At 42.6% G+C, this 16,342-nt stretch overlaps 5 protein-coding genes across 5 annotated transcripts; 4 read left to right on the forward strand and 1 right to left on the reverse strand.

Annotated features, from left to right (window-relative positions):
* Positions 1 to 3,373: 3,373 nt before the first annotated feature.
* On the forward strand, positions 3,374 to 4,620 carry LOC122611796 (putative gustatory receptor 22a). Its single transcript, XM_043785110.1, has 2 exons — positions 3,374 to 4,394; positions 4,454 to 4,620. The coding sequence occupies exons 1-2, from the start codon at positions 3,374 to 3,376 to the stop codon at positions 4,618 to 4,620; spliced, it is 1,188 nt and encodes a 395-aa protein (XP_043641045.1).
* Positions 4,621 to 5,041: 421 nt separating this feature from the next.
* On the forward strand, positions 5,042 to 6,255 carry LOC122611392 (putative gustatory receptor 22b). The gene is made up of 2 exons (XM_043784418.1): positions 5,042 to 6,049; positions 6,103 to 6,255. The coding sequence occupies exons 1-2, from the start codon at positions 5,042 to 5,044 to the stop codon at positions 6,253 to 6,255; spliced, it is 1,161 nt and encodes a 386-aa protein (XP_043640353.1).
* A 234-nt stretch (positions 6,256 to 6,489) lies between these two features.
* On the forward strand, positions 6,490 to 7,695 carry LOC122626704 (putative gustatory receptor 22c). Its single transcript, XM_043807069.1, has 2 exons — positions 6,490 to 7,488; positions 7,543 to 7,695. Exons 1-2 carry the CDS (start codon positions 6,490 to 6,492, stop codon positions 7,693 to 7,695), a joined length of 1,152 nt encoding a protein of 383 aa, XP_043663004.1.
* Positions 7,696 to 7,914: 219 nt separating this feature from the next.
* On the forward strand, positions 7,915 to 9,136 carry LOC122611393 (putative gustatory receptor 22d). The gene is made up of 2 exons (XM_043784419.1): positions 7,915 to 8,925; positions 8,984 to 9,136. The coding sequence occupies exons 1-2, from the start codon at positions 7,915 to 7,917 to the stop codon at positions 9,134 to 9,136; spliced, it is 1,164 nt and encodes a 387-aa protein (XP_043640354.1).
* A 4,012-nt stretch (positions 9,137 to 13,148) lies between these two features.
* On the reverse strand, positions 13,149 to 14,372 carry LOC122611399 (gustatory receptor for bitter taste 22e). The gene is made up of 2 exons (XM_043784441.1): positions 13,356 to 14,372; positions 13,149 to 13,301 (listed from the first exon to the last, which is right to left on the reverse strand). The coding sequence occupies exons 1-2, from the start codon at positions 14,370 to 14,372 to the stop codon at positions 13,149 to 13,151; spliced, it is 1,170 nt and encodes a 389-aa protein (XP_043640376.1).
* Between the last annotated feature and the right edge of the window lie 1,970 nt (positions 14,373 to 16,342).

Raw genomic sequence — 16,342 nt, forward strand, 5'->3', positions numbered from 1 at the left:
GGAAATTAAAGAAAGTTTGCGAAGGAAAATGGCTCCAGGGACTTCTAGTACAAACGCTCAGATGTAAAATATGAAAAAGAACTTACGTTTGGTGCTTAGAATTTTAATATCATTTTTTATCACAGCACCCAATAGTTTATGAAAAATGTTTATAATATATTTATTGACCTTTATTTCTTATCAGCCGAAAGGTAATAAAATTGTACAACTTTTCAAAAGAACAACAGCCTAAACTTCTCTCGCAGAAGGATTCCTTCTCGCTTCCTTTTCAAAGCTGATTTTTATCACGGGCACATTGAAAATTTACGAGTTTTCACAGCGCATAAATTCTGCGCCGTTTGCCAATTTTTATTATCTGCAAAATACTTTATGCGCATCTGAGGAATACACGGGAATAGGGAGCATCTAATGGATACATGAACCCAAATTGAGACACTTTGCATAGACCAAAGCAATCATCATCCCCTCGAAGGGAGTCGGGAAACTTCGGTGGGGAAAAAGCTCGGAAAATGAGCCAAGAAATAATGATAAAAGGTGAAAAATGCACTTTGCGGAAAGGAAAAACAGAAAATGCTAAGCGCAACTTATTATGAAGGGAGCAAAGCAAAAAGGGAATGGGAAAAGAAAACTTTCTGCGGAAGCTTCAGCTGCATGTGTTGCATACTTTGTCGGGCTCCAAAGAAAGCATGAAAAATGGGCAAGGGGAAAACTAATTTTTAATGCCTCCCAGAGGAAAGGAAAAATAGGAAAAGTTTCCTCCTCCGATTGCGACGCAAAATGTTGTCACTTTGTATCCCGACAGCAGGGATCATCAATCGCCGTTCTCCTCTCTGAGTCACCAAGGGATTCATCAGAAAAATGTAAGAAATAGGAGTAAATAAACCAAACTTCTTCTCGTTTGCCAATAAATTTTCAATTTCCGCCTGAAATTTGCAATTTATTTCACTCCAGAAAAGCTAATTTCCCCGCTCTCCCAACACTTTGCTCCTTTGTGAGTCACTTTCAGGGAGTTATCCAAGGTGGATGGTTAGTTTTCCCTGCAGTTTTCCACACAAGCTCGCCAGAGCTTATTGAAGGACATAAATACGTCGGAAAATTGCATTGTCTGCTCCCAGGATTGCACTTTATTAGATAAGCAAAACAAGGTAAACATCTGCCGCATTCCTCTGCGATCCTTTGACAAGTAAACAACTGGAAAAGTTCGCCCTCCATTTTCCACACATAAATCCCAGCATTTTTGTCAATGGTGCTGTCAGCAATTTGATTTGATTTGCCAACTCTGCGAAAATATTTTAAAAATATTTGCCCGGAATTTTCCCCGATTTTTCAACACTTTTTCTGGGGTTTCCTTCTTATCGCCCAGCGAACATTTCCGACTGTGAAAATATTATTCACTCTCTCAGTTGGTTTTTCCCTTGCTACTTTGTTGTGCAAATATTTTTGACCGTTTTTGCACTTCATTTGCCTGGGTGGGCGTGCTTGGAAGAGGCGTGGCTGTTTGTTTTTCTTTGATGTGCTAAATTGGTGCAACGATTGCATTCGGAATGAGATTTGATCGCCTTGAAATCGTAGAAGTTAACTTGGGATTATGGGGCAAATGGGGATGGAAGCCCTTAGTTTGCATACTTAACTCTCGAAACAGAGATTTTTATTTATTTCCATGCCCCTTTGGGACGATATCCATTTGCTTTTAACGACTTGCGAGCAAAGTTTCCCCGCAGGCAGCGCGAATCCTTTTCCAAGTGAAACATTAAACTTTGCCCCATCAGAAAAAAAGGATAACAACAGGGAGGCGAAGGATATCAGCTGAAAGGCTGCCAGGATAATGGCCATGGAGACATGTCAGCAATAAGAGAAAACATTTTCAATAATCCCAAGGAAGAGGTTAAAGGCGGGATATTTTCATGGAATTTTTGACATCATTTTAAGTACTACATATACATTTATTCATAATGGCCAAAAGATTTGTAAAGATATTTTAAGGTCAACGAAAATAAAAACCTTTGAACCACTTAGCTAAAGTCTGGCCGAACTAAAACGAAAGTTTAAAAGCGAAAAAGCACAAATTCTACTCCAATATACATTTCATCGACCCACGCCCACTTTTCGCCCTCTCTATCACCAACTACCACTTCTAACATAATTTGTCTAATTAACTCATTTTGGGTATACTCTTGAGTATCCTTTCCCTTTTTTCGTTTTAGAAAATATCATTTCAAGGGATTTCTGTTAGCCCAATTTGAACGAAATCCTTTACAGACTCCAATTATGCCACTTCGTTGAAATTGTGACTGGAGTGTCCTAATTGCATGCAAAATCCTCGAACGGGCTTACGTGGCGTATGCTTAACTTCTTTGTATCGCCTTAGAGGTGTGGGTTCCTTGGCGCCCTATTTTTGATGAAATCCCGCACTCAAAGAATGTAGAAATGGGTGAAGCTAAGAATAAGGGAAACACTTCCTAATTCTGACTCTTAAATTCCACGATTAACTCTCAGGAAACGAGGAAGAAATTGTATATGATGGAGATGGGTATACTTATATCTGTTCTAGAATTCCGAGGAGAACCGGCACTACTTTCACTGCAATTACATCTTTGTATTCTGCAATCAGTCTATCCGTACACATGACTCCATTGATGACTATTTTTCGCTTAAGTAAGATCAAGCTGCAAAAGGGTAAATTCGTTCCCACACTTGAGAGAATCCATGCAAATTGCAAGGGTCCTCGACCCACTTCATTGTTGGCCTTGTTTGTTCCCCGATTGCTTGCTGTGGTTAGTAATTATAAATTCAAACTACAGTTGTGCCGGGAAACACCTCACTAATTCTAATTGCAAGCTGTGTAGCAAGTGTCCACCTTGAGGATGTGGTGCAGCTGCTCTTAATAGTCATGAAAACGTGGTTTGATAATGGAATGAGTCTGCTAAGCAATTTCCACGGCATAGCATAAGAGAAGGTATAAGAGAAGGTGCTTATTGCATAAGAGGGCTTCTCTATGTTATAGATGACATAGAAAACTAAAAAAGAACATCTCCTTATTCGCCGAAGACAGATAAATACCAACAATGAAATGGGAATAATGTGGTAGTTCTACGTGAAGTGTAATCTGGCACTCTTATCAAACATATTTCAATCTTTAGTTGAACGATTTTTAGTTAGTATTTCAGTACATTACCTCAACAAATATTACATTTCGGGTAATGAAGTTCGTCCTTGAAGTTAACTTACCGGTAAATGCACAATACAGCGAGCGAAAGTTCCCAATAATTAGTTTGCTTATCTGTCTGACTCATCAAGAAGTCAGCACTCAATGTTCCTAACATTCCGAGGGGTCATTTCCGTGTCACAAATTATTCCGAGTCGGACTTCAATAATGTCACAACCAAAACGAATTCATCGGATTCGGCAGGTCCTGGCGCACTTCACCATCAGAGCTACCTTGTATGGATCCTGGGTCCTCGGACTATTTCCCTTCACCTTCGATTCGAGGACAAGGCGTCTGAATCGCTCCAAGTGGCTTTTGGCATACGGCGTGGTGCTGAACCTAAGTCTGCTGGTTTTATCCGTGCTGCCGTCGACGGATGATCACAATTCCATCAAGGTGGAGGTCTTTGAGCGGAATCCACTGGTTAAGCAGGTGGAAGAGCTCGTAGAGGTGATAAGTGTGATAACCACACTGGTTACACATCTGCGAACCTTTTCGAGGAGCAGCGAACTAGTTGAGATACTCAATGAGCTACTGGTGCTGGAGAAGCGTCACTTCAGCAAGCTCATCCTATCGGAGTGCGACCAATTCAATAGGTATGTGATCGAAAAGGGTCTTGTGGTAATCCTGGAAATCGGCTCCTCTTTGCTGATCTACTTTGGCATACCGGATAGCAAGATTGTTGTCCACGAGGCAGTCTGTATCTACATTGTGCAGCTGGAAGTGCTAATGGTGGTGATGCACTTCCACCTGGCTGTGATCTACATATACCGGTATGTGTGGACAATCAATGGACAACTTCTGGACATGGCCAGTCGCCTGAGAAGGGGCGACTGCGTGGATCCTGATCGAGTCCAACTGCTTCTCGGGCTATATTCTCGCCTTTTGGACTTGAACGCCCGCCTAGCCGCCATTTACGATATTCAGGTGACGTTTTTCATGGCCACCTTGTTTTCGGCCAACATTATTTTGGGCCATGTGCTGGTCATTTGCTGGATCAACATCAAGAGATTCTCCCTGGTAATCATGATCCTGCTCTTTCCCCAAGCATTGATCATCAACTTTTGGGACCTTTGGTTGGGAATCGCCTTCTGCGAATTGGCTGAGAGTACGGGCAAAAGGACCTCCATGATCCTAAAGTTATTCAATGATATGGAGAACATGGACCAGAATATGGAGCGCCAAGTAAGTGGATCTTCGTTTTAAAATATGATATATATATTTACAAATTTACCCCTTTTTAGATAGCTGAATTTACCTTTTTCTGCCGCCATCGCAGTCTGAAAATTTGCCATCTCGGATTGTTCGATATAAACTACGAGGTGGGCTTCCGCATGATAATCACGAACATTTTATACGTAGTTTTCCTTGTGCAATTTGATTACATGAATTTAAAGTTCAAAACAGATGTTTAATCAATTGAGGTGTACATTTTTATTTGAAGCCGACTAAAGTTCTTTGTGACTCCAAATATTAGTTTTTTTTCAATCTACGGTTTACAAGTAGTCCGTATCTTTTCTAATATAGCTGGGTTCACTTATTGGCATCGTCCTTAACTTATCGAGTGCGCCAACAATATAACTCCATTCTCATTTAACCCTAAAAATAATTATCCTATTAATTTGTGTATACTGCCTACAGTCGTTTCTCTGAAATCGATATTTCATCACGGTATTAATCATTTTAAAAGGGTTTATGTTGATTGTTAACTTTGGAAGCCGTCAACACTTCGTTTGGTGCTTTCTATTTTAGTGTTCCCGCACTTTCCCGGGTGTTTACTTACATTTTTGTGTCACCAGTTGACTAGACCAATAAATTTCTCACTCGTGGTCGGAAATGGCTGGAACAAGCCGCGAAGTTCGTCCTTATTTGGCAAGACAGATCCTCAGAGCCACTCTGTATGGATCCTGGCTATTTGGCTTATTTCCCTTCACCGTGGACTCTGGAAAAAGAATATGCCAACTGAGGCGCTCTCGCGGCCTAGTTTTGTACGGCCTAGTCGCTAATTACTTCCTTATATTCATTCTGATTCAATTGGCCTTTGAGTTCAAGAAACAGAAGCTAGATGTTTTTGAGAGAAATCCTTTGCTGGAGATTATAAACATAGTGATTTCAGTGATAAACATTCTTTCGGCCATATTGATACACTTTATGAACTTTTGGAGCAGCAGAAAAGTTGAGGAAATATGCAACAAACTTTTAACTCTTGAGTATCAGGACTTTGAAGGCCTGAATGGGAGAAATTGCCCAAACTTCAGCTGCTCTGTGATTCAAAAGTGTTTGACTACAGTGGGCCAGTTGATATCTTTCTGCACGCTCATGTACGCAATTCCGGGAAATAAGTCCCCTTTATATCTGACACTTCTGAGCTGTCTGATGGGAGTATCGCTCAATTTGAATACCATGCACTACCATATCGGAGTCTTGTTAATCTATCGCTATATGTGGCTTATAAACGCACAACTGAAGGACCTAGTGAGCCAACTGAAACTGAATCCTGGGACAGACTCCTCCAGTATACATCAATTTCTTTCCTTATACAACCGCCTTTTGGAGCTTTATAAAAAATTGGCAGTCGCCTACCAATACCAAGTGATCCTTTTTATAACATCTCAGCTGGCCGGCAACATCGTGGTCATTTATTTCATCATTGTATATGGAATCAGTATGCGTAACTTTTCCATATTTTTGGTGGTCTTCCCGCAATCGCTGTTAATAAACATTTGGGATTTCTGGTTGTTCATCACCGTATGCGATCTTACTGAAAAGGCTGGTGACGAAACTGCGATCATTCTGAAAATATTTTCCTACCTCGAGCACAGAGATGATCGGCTACAAACCAGTGTGAGTTCATATGTGAGATAATTTGATATATTTATAATTTATTCTTCCAATAGGTCAACGAGTTCGCTTGGCTTTGCAGTCACCGGAAGTTCCGGTTTCAACTGTGTGGCTTGTTTTGTATAAACCATCAAATGGGCTTCAAAATGATCATAACCACATTCCTCTACTTGGTATACTTAGTTCAATTTGATTATATGAACTTGTAAATGAACCTTGTCAATTCATTAAAAATGCTTTCAAAATTTCCTTTATTTGTTGACCATTGTAAACACCCCAAATCGATAGTTCACCCTATGCACCTTTTTTAATAACCCAAAAGTGACTTTTTAGATTGATTAACGTAATAGCTCCAGTTCTTCGATGATTGCTTATATCTAGTATAGTTATTGTATATCTGCTGGAGTGGAATTGACCATTTAATTTTCGATTCCAAGTCGAATATGTTGGGATCACGCAGCAACTGGCAATCCCGTTTGTGTTGGATTGTCTTGAAGGGAACTTTGTATGGATCCTGGTTACTTGGAGTATTTCCCTACACATTCGACTCGCGAAAACGCCAGCTGAAGCGCACCAGATGGCTTCTTTTTTACGGACTAATTGTGAACTCCTTTCTTCTTGTGAAAATGTTGTACTCAGAAGGTCAAAAGCAAGGCAGTCAAGAGGCATTTACGAGGAATACAGTCCTAGAAGACATTCACAGCATAGTTGGCATTGCGAACGTTTCTTCATGCTTCGTAATGCATTTCTTGAATTTTTGGGGAAGCATACGAGTTCAGGACTTGGCCAATGAACTGCTTGTCCTTGAGTATGAACACTTTGCCAGTTTGAATGAGAAGAATTGCCCCAAGTTCAACTGCCTCGTGATTCAAAAGGCAGTTGCTGTGATTGGCCTCTTACTGACATTTCTGAGTGTTACCTACGAACTGCATGGAAACAACTTCTCCGTGGACATGGTGATCGTGAACAGCTTAGTGCAATTCAGCATCAATTGCAATATTATGCACTATTATGTCGGAGTCCTGTTAATCTATCGCTATTTATGGCTGATCAACGGACAACTATTGGAACTGGTAACCAAACTTAAGCTGGATCACACGGTGAACCCATCGAGGATTCGTGAATTCCTTTCATTGTACCGTCGCCTTTTGGAGCTCAAAGGGAATATAGTGGCCGCCTACGAGTACCATATGACCCTAGTTCTTATAACTGGCATAGCCTGTAATATTTTGGCCATATATTTCTGGATTGTGTTGAACATCAGCATGAATATAAATTCCATATGTCTGCTGGTTTTCCCGCAGTTCTTGCTTGTTAATTTTTGGAATATTTGGTTGAACATTGTCGCTTGCGATCTAGCGGAGAATGCTGGCAAAAGGACCCCAAAAGTACTTAAACTTTTTGCTGATCTTGGGCTGAAAGATATTGAACTAGAAAGAAGTGTAAGTATAAACTCGAGCGGATAAAACAAAATAATATTGTATTTATTTTGACAGGTGAACGAGTTCGCATTGCTGTGCAGTCATCGCCAATTTAAATTTCACGTGTGTGGACTTTTTACTATAAACTATAATATGGGTTTCCAGATGATCATCACCAGTGTCTTATACTTGATTTACTTGATTCAATTCGATTTCATGAATTTGTAAAACTGTCTCATTTGCCCTCCTTCAACTTACTTATTCGAGTTCACAGAAAACAGACACTCATTAGAATTGTGGTTGCTACTAATTAAATTACTTCCCGCTTGAATTATGTATATTTTAATGTGGTGTTATCTTCTTCACTCAGAACTGTACTAATTAATATTTCATCAATTAACAGGCTGCTTGGGGTTTTGTGATGGCATACTCATCAGTCGTCTTGCGATGTTCCGTCCTCGATGTGGTCTTCGACAGAAGTTTGTCTGCGTTGTCCTTAGGTCGATCCTTTACAGCTCCTGGCTGCTAGGAATATTTCCATTTAAGTACGACCCAAAGCTGAGGAGACTGCGCCGCTCCAAGTGGCTAATCCTTCTTGGATTAGCTATGACCTCCAGTCCCCTTATCCTGATGCTGAAACAGAGTGCTGAGTACCATGAACATGGGATCAGGTTGGATGTCTTTCAGAGGAACTCCGTGCTCCATCAAATTAGCTCACTAATGGAAGTAGTCGGAGTCGTGACCATTTGCACGGTGTACCTGCGAACCTTGTGGAGGAGCAAACACCTGGAGGAGATCTACAATGGGTTGATGCTGCTGGAAGCCAAGTACTTTTGCTCCGATGCAAGGGAGTGTCCCGCATTCGATGGCTATGTGATCCAAAAGGGATTTCTGATTGTACTAGGACTATTAGCTCCCTGGATCGTGCACTTTGGAATGCCCAATATTAATTTACCCGTAATGAACGTCTTGGTCGTCTCGTTGGGCAAGTTGGGAACGCTTCTCCTGGCCGTGCACTATCATCTTGGGCTGGCTTTCATTTACCGATTTGTGTGGCTCATAAACAGGGAACTCCTGAGCCTGGTTTCCTCCTTGAGGGGCCACCACATGGGCAGCTCCTCCAGAGTTCGCTTCCTCCTGAAACTCTACACCAAACTGGTGCATCTATATGGCAGACTGGCCGATTGCTATGACTACCAGACGGTCCTGATGATGGCTGTATTCCTGGCTGCCAACATCATCGTTTGCTTCTATATGATTGTCTACAGGATCAGCCTGAGCCAGATGTCCTTTTTCGTAATGGTAATTATGTTTCCCCTCGCACTAGCTAACAATTTCCTGGACTTTTGGCTGATCATGAAGGTTTGTGATTTGCTGCAGAAAACTGGAAGACAAACTTCGACGATCTTGAAGCTGTTCAACGATATTGAGAGCATGGACAAAGAGCTTGAGAGAATTGTAAGTTAAGGTGATGCTTCCTTAGTAATACTCGTTTAAATCGAAATTTTATCCATAGATATCAGACTTTGCATTGTACTGCAGCCATCAGCGGTTTATGTTCCTTCACTGCGGATTATTCTACGTGAATCGTGAGATGGGCTTTGAAATGTTCGTCGCAAGCTTTCTGTACTTGCTGTACCTGGTCCAGTTCGACTTTATGAACTTGTGACTCCCCAGGCTTTCAATTAGGCTTGAATTCCTTTAGAGCTGCCACCAAGTCTTCTACAAAGACATGAGATGCAATATTAAGCAGGTGACATCATGGCATCATGGCAATAAAAGCCGAATCACTTTCCCTACAACCAGTTGAGCAGTTGGAGGGAGTGACTTGCAGTTGGGAAAAGGAAGGGAAATTGGAACAGCGCCGCAGGGCCGCAGTGCAAAACTACAGCTGCAAAAGCCAAACTCCTCTGGAACTCTTACCCCTTAAACGAGACTGTGCAGAAAGCCAGAAGTTAAGCTCTCAAAAGCGGAAGACTCAAAAGCGCCCCAAAAGAGTGGAGTGGCTGTAAAAAGAGTGCAATTAAGGCCAGCAAATAAATGAGTTGAGTTTACTGCTTTACTGCTTGGCAGCTAGCTGTGAATGGGATTCCCCTTTTTACTACTCTGCGAAAACAATGGCACTAACCTACATGAGCAGCTTTGAGGGCGCTCTAGCTTTTGTTCACACCAAAAATAAACATATTAAATAGGAAGCATTGTGAAGAAAAAAACACGCTGGCTTATTACAAATCCTTTTCTTTTCACAATTCAATTAGAAAATAATTTAAACTACGTATGTGGTTTATAAAAAGTACTTGTTTATATATATGTAAGCAATGCTGTGCTCGTCTTCTGACTTTCAATTTGTTTGCCCTTGCCATCACCTGCGCTTGATTTATGCCAATATTACTATACACTGTTCTGCTGGACACTGGCAACATTTAGGCCAGAAAACTACAACTGACAGGCAACAATTAGGCCAACAATGTGGAGCGCACCGAAAAAGTCAGACAATGCATACCCACGCACGCTGGGGCCCTCGTCCTTGGCATCGCCAACATCCTTGGCTGTCAGCTACAGTCCTCTGGTCCTTTTCGGCCCTCGTCGGGGTGGAGCCCCATTATCTTCGATTATCGAGAGCACAAAGCCAGCTGCGATAACAGGGCCCAGCAGCCACACTCGACACAATCGCGTAAATTGATTTTTATTATCCTGTGCAGAGGATGCCCCTCCTGCCGCACGGCATCCTGGGCTCTCGAGTCTCTGCAAATTTCCTGCCCATCTGCACGGCGGGCAAACAAATATAAAGTCGAGTGTACACAAGCATTTGATTTATTGCCCTGGCCCAGGACATCCGCCAATTGTTTGGGCCACGTGGCATCCCCCGTATCCCTTGGATCCTTTGTTTACACAATAAAATTCCAGCAGTGAAGTCAGCATTAGGTCAACATTCTTGCTGTTGGGGCGACTCGTCAACGCTTACGGATAATTCGATTCGCTCATCTCGATTTGTGCCAGCTTTCAATATATTTTTATTAAAATGACAGCATCTGGTTATCGCCCTGCTGAGTGAAGCACATTTTCACCATTTTCACCATTTTCACGGAGGCAAGAATTCATAAAAATATTCTCGTTTTATGATGATTCGCACTGTCAGCAGAAATAGGCCCGAAATGGGTTTCCTTTATAGTGATAAGTTCGGTTATCTGTCCCTCATTTCACTCTCCACAATGCGATCATCTTGTTTATGGTATTGCTTTTTATCGTCGACAATACAAAAGTTGCAAACTTAAATATTTCTTTAGCAACAGAGATAGTGTTTAGGAACGTGTTCCAAAAAGAAATCCCAAATAGTTTCTTAGCCAAGTGCAATTAAAGTGCTGCCAAAATAATACGGCTGCAATATTTAGCCAGACTTTCCACTAATTGCCCGGCTGTTCTTGGCTTCCTTCCATCGCATTTTCAGCCTTCAGATAGTTTCGTTTTAGCTGGGGACACAAATCGGCTTTGCTCTTCGTTGAATTGTTGTTTAAACTGCCAGCAACTTGCAGCAAATTGGCAATTATTTAATCCTCAAACTTTTCTGAGCCAAACTTTCGGTAGCAGCTCCTTCCCACTGCTCCGATCGGCTTATATAAATTGAGGGCTGGAGGTCCAAATTATAACGCATTGGCAAACTAATCAAGGCAGTCGGCTCGAATCAATGGAACAATTGATGGGAATTTAGCGTAATTAGGAAAGGGCTGAGGGTTTCCCTTTCATTAACTGCTTTCCTTGAAGTTCACAAGTCTGCGCAGCTGACTCACTCCTCAGTCCATCAGGAACATTCCCCAATTTGCGGCTGCTGGAGAGCATATAAATTTAAATTAAAAATTTGCTGATAAACTTTGACCTTTCGAATGCAGCCTTTGGCCATCCTTTTGGGTCATTGAACGTCCTTTACCTAGGGGAAAGCGAAAAAGTTTCGTCTGTTTCGTCCCTAATTACAATAAATGAACAGTCAGCCCGATTTTGTGGAATGCCTGGCGGCAAATTTTAATTAATTTGCTGGACAAATTATAAATTGAGGTGAGCTGGCTGTCAGGAGAGTGCGAAAGGTTGAAAACTTTTTATCTGATTTGGGAAAGAAGCGCAGACCTTTTCCTACTAAGTCATTTGGATAATTGGAAAGCTATTACATGTAATTTAATGTAGGTGCCCAATAAAATACGAGTGTATACTTTTATATTGCCATAAAATAATGGCTGCACCAATAAATATTCCGCCAGACAAAAACAGCGGATGATAGCGGAAATTATCGATGGAATTTACGAGGCTGCCTCATGAGCATGCGATGGCGCATTTCGGCGAACTAATGTGTCCATCAGGATTTTTATGGTGTAAACAAAGCAATGAACAATTTGCGCGCAATCCGGATAAAGCCAATAAATCAAATATATTGGCCACAGCGAAAGGGAGGAAATGCGGCCCGAAACTTTGTTTTGCTGAGCCAAGTTGAATGGCTACAGGACTCTATAAGTGGATAGGGAGCGCAGGACGCAGGACGCAGGGCGCAGGATAATAAAAATCAATTTACGCACTTTTGCTGTGAGCGACGCGTCCTTTGTAGTTGTTTTTACTGCCGATGTGGCTGATGTCCCCTTCGGCATTGTCTTCCTCCTCTGGCCTTCTAATCGAGGCTAATGGCGGTGATTCCTGGGATTAGAAGGGTGGTGGGTGGTCTTGGCCTGGCCTTGACAGCGGTTGGCCTCTGACAATAAGTGGCTAAGGGTCAGATTATCCGCAGCCTCGAGTGTTGATTTTTAACAGGATTTTATCCCTGCACTCAGCACTTTAATTAATGCCTTCCAGAGGGATTGGATTCCAATCTAGATGGAATGAAGATACCTTAAAGCATGGGTATCTGGTATATAATTTAACACATTTTTTATTCACAGATATGGCAAATAATAACATTAAATAGAGTTATACGTGCAGCATTTGTACAATATACTCCTAGAACTACACAACATGCGTTCATATGAATGGAAATCCGCATCAAAAGCAAAGCCCGGAGCACAATAAATCAGGAAAAACAAGCAGCCAGCAGGGTGGGTGTGTGGAAACAGCTGGAAAATCGCAGTCAGGGAAATTAGCAGAGCACACACTATGCATCGCACAAGAGTCGAACAAAGAAAATGCGCCAAAGCTACTGCTTTCAGCTTTTCTCTGTTTTCTCCGCAGCCATTGTTCGCCGGAAAATCCCGCTGCATTCTTAGCCAGTCGAAAAAAATGTACAGAGAGCTGAAAACTCGTTCATTTGTTGGCCTTAATTGCGCTGCTTTTCACAGCCACTCCATTTCCCCGAATCCTTTCGACTTGTGCATATTCTCCTTTGGGCTTTAGAATGGCCTCCTTTTTTGGAGGAGAAAGGGAAATAAATCTCCTTTCATTGCTTCGTTTTTCCTGCTGATGTCCTGCGGCCGTGTTCCCGTTCTCTCGGCTTAAAAGTCAAAAGGGCTTTCACTTAGGCACGACTCCGTGTAAGCTCGGGTACACATCCCACTTGTACTGCCTCCCTTTTGAAAATCCCCCGACTTCTTGAGCTGTCACTTGTTAGTCCCGCGTGCTCCCCTTTCAAGGACCCTCAACTCCAGACGACACAAGGAAGTGCGAACCAATTAGAGGACTCTTCCAGGGGCGCTTTTAATGGACTATCTTCACAGGTTCCAAAAATCGAACTGGATGAGGAACAGCAGGTACAGAAAGCTGGTGATGGCCATGCGGAAACCCATCTCGCAGTTCACGTAAAACAAGCCGCAATGATGGAATCTCAGCCGGCGATGGCTGCAGAATAATGCAAAGTCCGTGATCTAGATTAAGAAAACAAGTTTATGTTCTGAATCATCTTATTGAGTTCCACTTACACTTCTCTCCAGTTTCTGATCTAAACATTCAATGTCATTGAACAACTTAAGGATGGTGGAAGTTTGTCTACCAGTTCTTTCCGCCAACTCGCAAATCTCAATGTTTAGCCAAAAATCCAACATGTTGATGGCCAGCGCTTGAACAAAGACCACAATTTGAATGTCCATGTTTTTGTTTAGACTAATGGAGTAGATTATGAAGAAGTAGATGCCCAGAACGTTGGCGATCAGAAAGCTGGCCATCACCATGACCATTTGATAATCGTAGATGGATGCCAGACGATGGCTAAGATCCAACAGGCGATGGTACAGATGGAGCAAAAAGTCCACCCTTTCAGACTCAACGGTTTCCCCATTCGCCAGTTTGTTAACTAGCTTGAGGAGCTCCCTATTTACGATCCACACATATCGGTAGACAAAGACGACGGCCAGGTGAAAGTGTGAGGCTCCCAGGAGAACTGCCGAGATCATTAAACACAAACTGCCGAGTCCAATGAAGAACTGCGCACTGAAATTCGGTGACATGCCCAGTTCCAAGGCCAGCATGGACGCAATTTCCAGGACCACAGATAAGCCTTTGTACAGGACGAACCTATCGAAGCGGCTGCACTCCTCCAAAGAATAGTAACGAAAGTAGCGGTGCTGCAGGTCCTGTAGTTCGTTGAGGGTCCTCTCGATATCGTCGCTCCTCCAGAAACTTCGCAGCAGCATTATTGACACCATTGAAAGGCTCTGAATGTCGTGAATGCCATTGATCTGCTCGGCCAGTGCGTTCCTGTGAAACACCTCCATTCGCAGCGGAATTTCGGTCTCCGTGTCATTGGTAACGACCAGCAGAATGAATGCCGCATTCAGGACACAGCCATACACAATTAACCACTTGGAACGACGCAGTGTCCTTGTCCAGCTATCGTAGGTGAAGGGAAACACGCCCAGGATCCATGATCCGTATAGAGCACCCTTCAACGTGAGGCTGGTCCACTTCTGGCGGAAGCCACTTCCGCTACGCCGGAACATTCCGCCCGGAGAGTCAGCCTCGAATGCTCACGAGTGGAATCCACCGACGAGTGCCAGCTGCGATAAGGTTGGTTGCATATACAAATGGTTTCCGGACCTGGTGAGGGAAATGCCGATGAAGGCATCGCTTGTCCAGACCAACAAACGTTTCACCACTCTGCACTGAAAGAAATCAATGGAATCAATAATGGCATTAACTTACGTAATGGTATCTTTTTAAATACATGTTTTATAGACCTACAGGCTATACTATTTCTTCATACCATACCATTTCATTGCATACCATTTCAGATAACGTCTTATCTGGCTGGTTTTATCACACTAATTAATCTTAGTGTAGTTGCCTTGCACACCAGCGCTTTATAGGCCAAACAAGTTGTTTGTGCTCATGATGCGAGCAACATTTGCTGCGATTAAATCACTTAATTAATTGGATGGACACTGGTTGAAGTTCAGTTAAAGTTTTTCGCCCCCAATGCTGCCTACTTAGTCGGGTCATTTCTGAGGGCAGGCTCGTAAAAAATAATTTGGAGCAGCCCAAAGGAAACCAGAAAACAACCTCGAGAAGAGCCACTCATTGCAATTCATCTGAAATCGGTGAGGAGCGTCGAGTGCGATAATATGCCAGCATATTTCACTTCACATCCGAAGAGCTCTCTTGGAGATAAAGAGGAGTACGAGTCTTTGGGTCTTTGTTGGGTGAAATCCCCTCAAGGGGCCTTTCTGCACTGGAGATGTTCCGAAGTTGTGAAAATGAAATTTCATTCAATTAGTGTGGCAGACGACGTGTTCATGCCCCAATGAGCTGCTGAAATAAGAGCGAAGACCGATTGCGGGAAATATTTTGTGATGTCCAGTCAGGTGCTCGAGTCCTTGAACCCAAGTGCTTGAACCTTCGATTAATAGGGCTCAATTGGTGCATGGGACTTCTCAGTAACTGAATTCCTTCATCGAAGAGTTGGCAATTTTCCCCCAATATATTTCTGTTTTCATTTTACCCCGTCCCCATTGGCCGCTGCAAACTTTCAAATGGTTTAAAGTTGTTTCCCGATGCGCCTGCAGTTTTTGACACTGTTGCAAAGTTAACGCTTTTGCAACTCCCCTCTATTAGGAAGTTATGTTGGCTGCCAAACTTTTGGCAGCTGTCACCTGGAAGTTCCACTCTTTTCCCATTTCATTAGTGGTATTTTTCTGGCACCTTTCAAAGTATGTTTTTGGCGCACTGCAATTGCTGCTTTGACACTTCTTTCACAAAGCTGAAAGTCACCCAAAGGGAAGATCAAGGCTTAAGCCGAGTCCTTGTCCCAACGGATTTCAATTAATTCTGAAGCACTTTCCCAGAAAGCAGAAGCTTTGGCTTGTAAATTGCTGAGCAGATTCATTCTATTATCAAACCACATTTTCATAACAATTGAGAGCAGCTGAGCCGCATCCTCGGGGTGTCCTTTGTGGGTCCTTTGGGGACATTCGCTACACAGTTTGCAATTAGAATTAGGAGGCAGTGCTCGACACAACAATAGTTTGAATTTTTAATTGCTGACCACAGCAAACAATGAGGTAACAAACAGGGACCAGTGTTATTTTGACATCCTGCGGCTCATCCAATTTGCATTGCTAAGCGAGTTCATTCGCTCCTGTGAGGGAAGGTGACTTTACCCATTTGCAGTTCGAGCTTAATTAAACGCAAAACGGTGTACAATTGTGGAAAGTCGTTTTCCCCGAATGGAGCTCTCCTCTTATTTGAAACCTACAATAAACCACAGAATGTGTAAGCCGAGATAGCTTTCGGCAGATCCCCCTCTGAATTTTACCCTCCTTCATATAGAATTTCCTTGCCTTTATTTTTCAAAGCGTCACACTTCCCCCAAAAACGTGCGTAATTTTATTAAAAATAAGGCGCCAGAAACCAACACGGGGCAAAGCGAGAAAAGTTATCAGACGTTGCGTATACGCCACGTTAGCCGACTTCG

Source organism: Drosophila teissieri, chromosome 2L (assembly GCF_016746235.2).
Source record: "Drosophila teissieri strain GT53w chromosome 2L, Prin_Dtei_1.1, whole genome shotgun sequence".
Classification (NCBI taxonomy): Eukaryota; Metazoa; Arthropoda; class Insecta; order Diptera; family Drosophilidae; genus Drosophila; species Drosophila teissieri.

What these genes read in the sequence shown, in the direction of transcription:
- LOC122611796 (XM_043785110.1), top strand. Translation starts at nt 3,374, where the DNA reads ATGTCACAACCAAAACGAATTCATCGGATTCGGCAGGTCCTGGCGCAC. An exon ending in GAATATGGAGCGCCAAGTAA is followed by an intron (nt 4,395 to 4,453) that starts GTGGATCTTCGT and finishes CTTTTTAGATAG; the next exon opens with CTGAATTTACCTTTTTCTGC.
- LOC122611392 (XM_043784418.1), top strand. Translation starts at nt 5,042, where the DNA reads ATGGCTGGAACAAGCCGCGAAGTTCGTCCTTATTTGGCAAGACAGATC. An exon ending in ATGATCGGCTACAAACCAGT is followed by an intron (nt 6,050 to 6,102) that starts GTGAGTTCATAT and finishes TTCTTCCAATAG; the next exon opens with GTCAACGAGTTCGCTTGGCT.
- LOC122626704 (XM_043807069.1), top strand. Translation starts at nt 6,490, where the DNA reads ATGTTGGGATCACGCAGCAACTGGCAATCCCGTTTGTGTTGGATTGTC. An exon ending in ATATTGAACTAGAAAGAAGT is followed by an intron (nt 7,489 to 7,542) that starts GTAAGTATAAAC and finishes TTATTTTGACAG; the next exon opens with GTGAACGAGTTCGCATTGCT.
- LOC122611393 (XM_043784419.1), top strand. Translation starts at nt 7,915, where the DNA reads ATGTTCCGTCCTCGATGTGGTCTTCGACAGAAGTTTGTCTGCGTTGTC. An exon ending in ACAAAGAGCTTGAGAGAATT is followed by an intron (nt 8,926 to 8,983) that starts GTAAGTTAAGGT and finishes TTTTATCCATAG; the next exon opens with ATATCAGACTTTGCATTGTA.
- LOC122611399 (XM_043784441.1), bottom strand. Translation starts at nt 14,372, where the DNA reads ATGTTCCGGCGTAGCGGAAGTGGCTTCCGCCAGAAGTGGACCAGCCTC. An exon ending in ATCAGAAACTGGAGAGAAGT is followed by an intron (nt 13,302 to 13,355) that starts GTAAGTGGAACT and finishes TTCTTAATCTAG; the next exon opens with ATCACGGACTTTGCATTATT.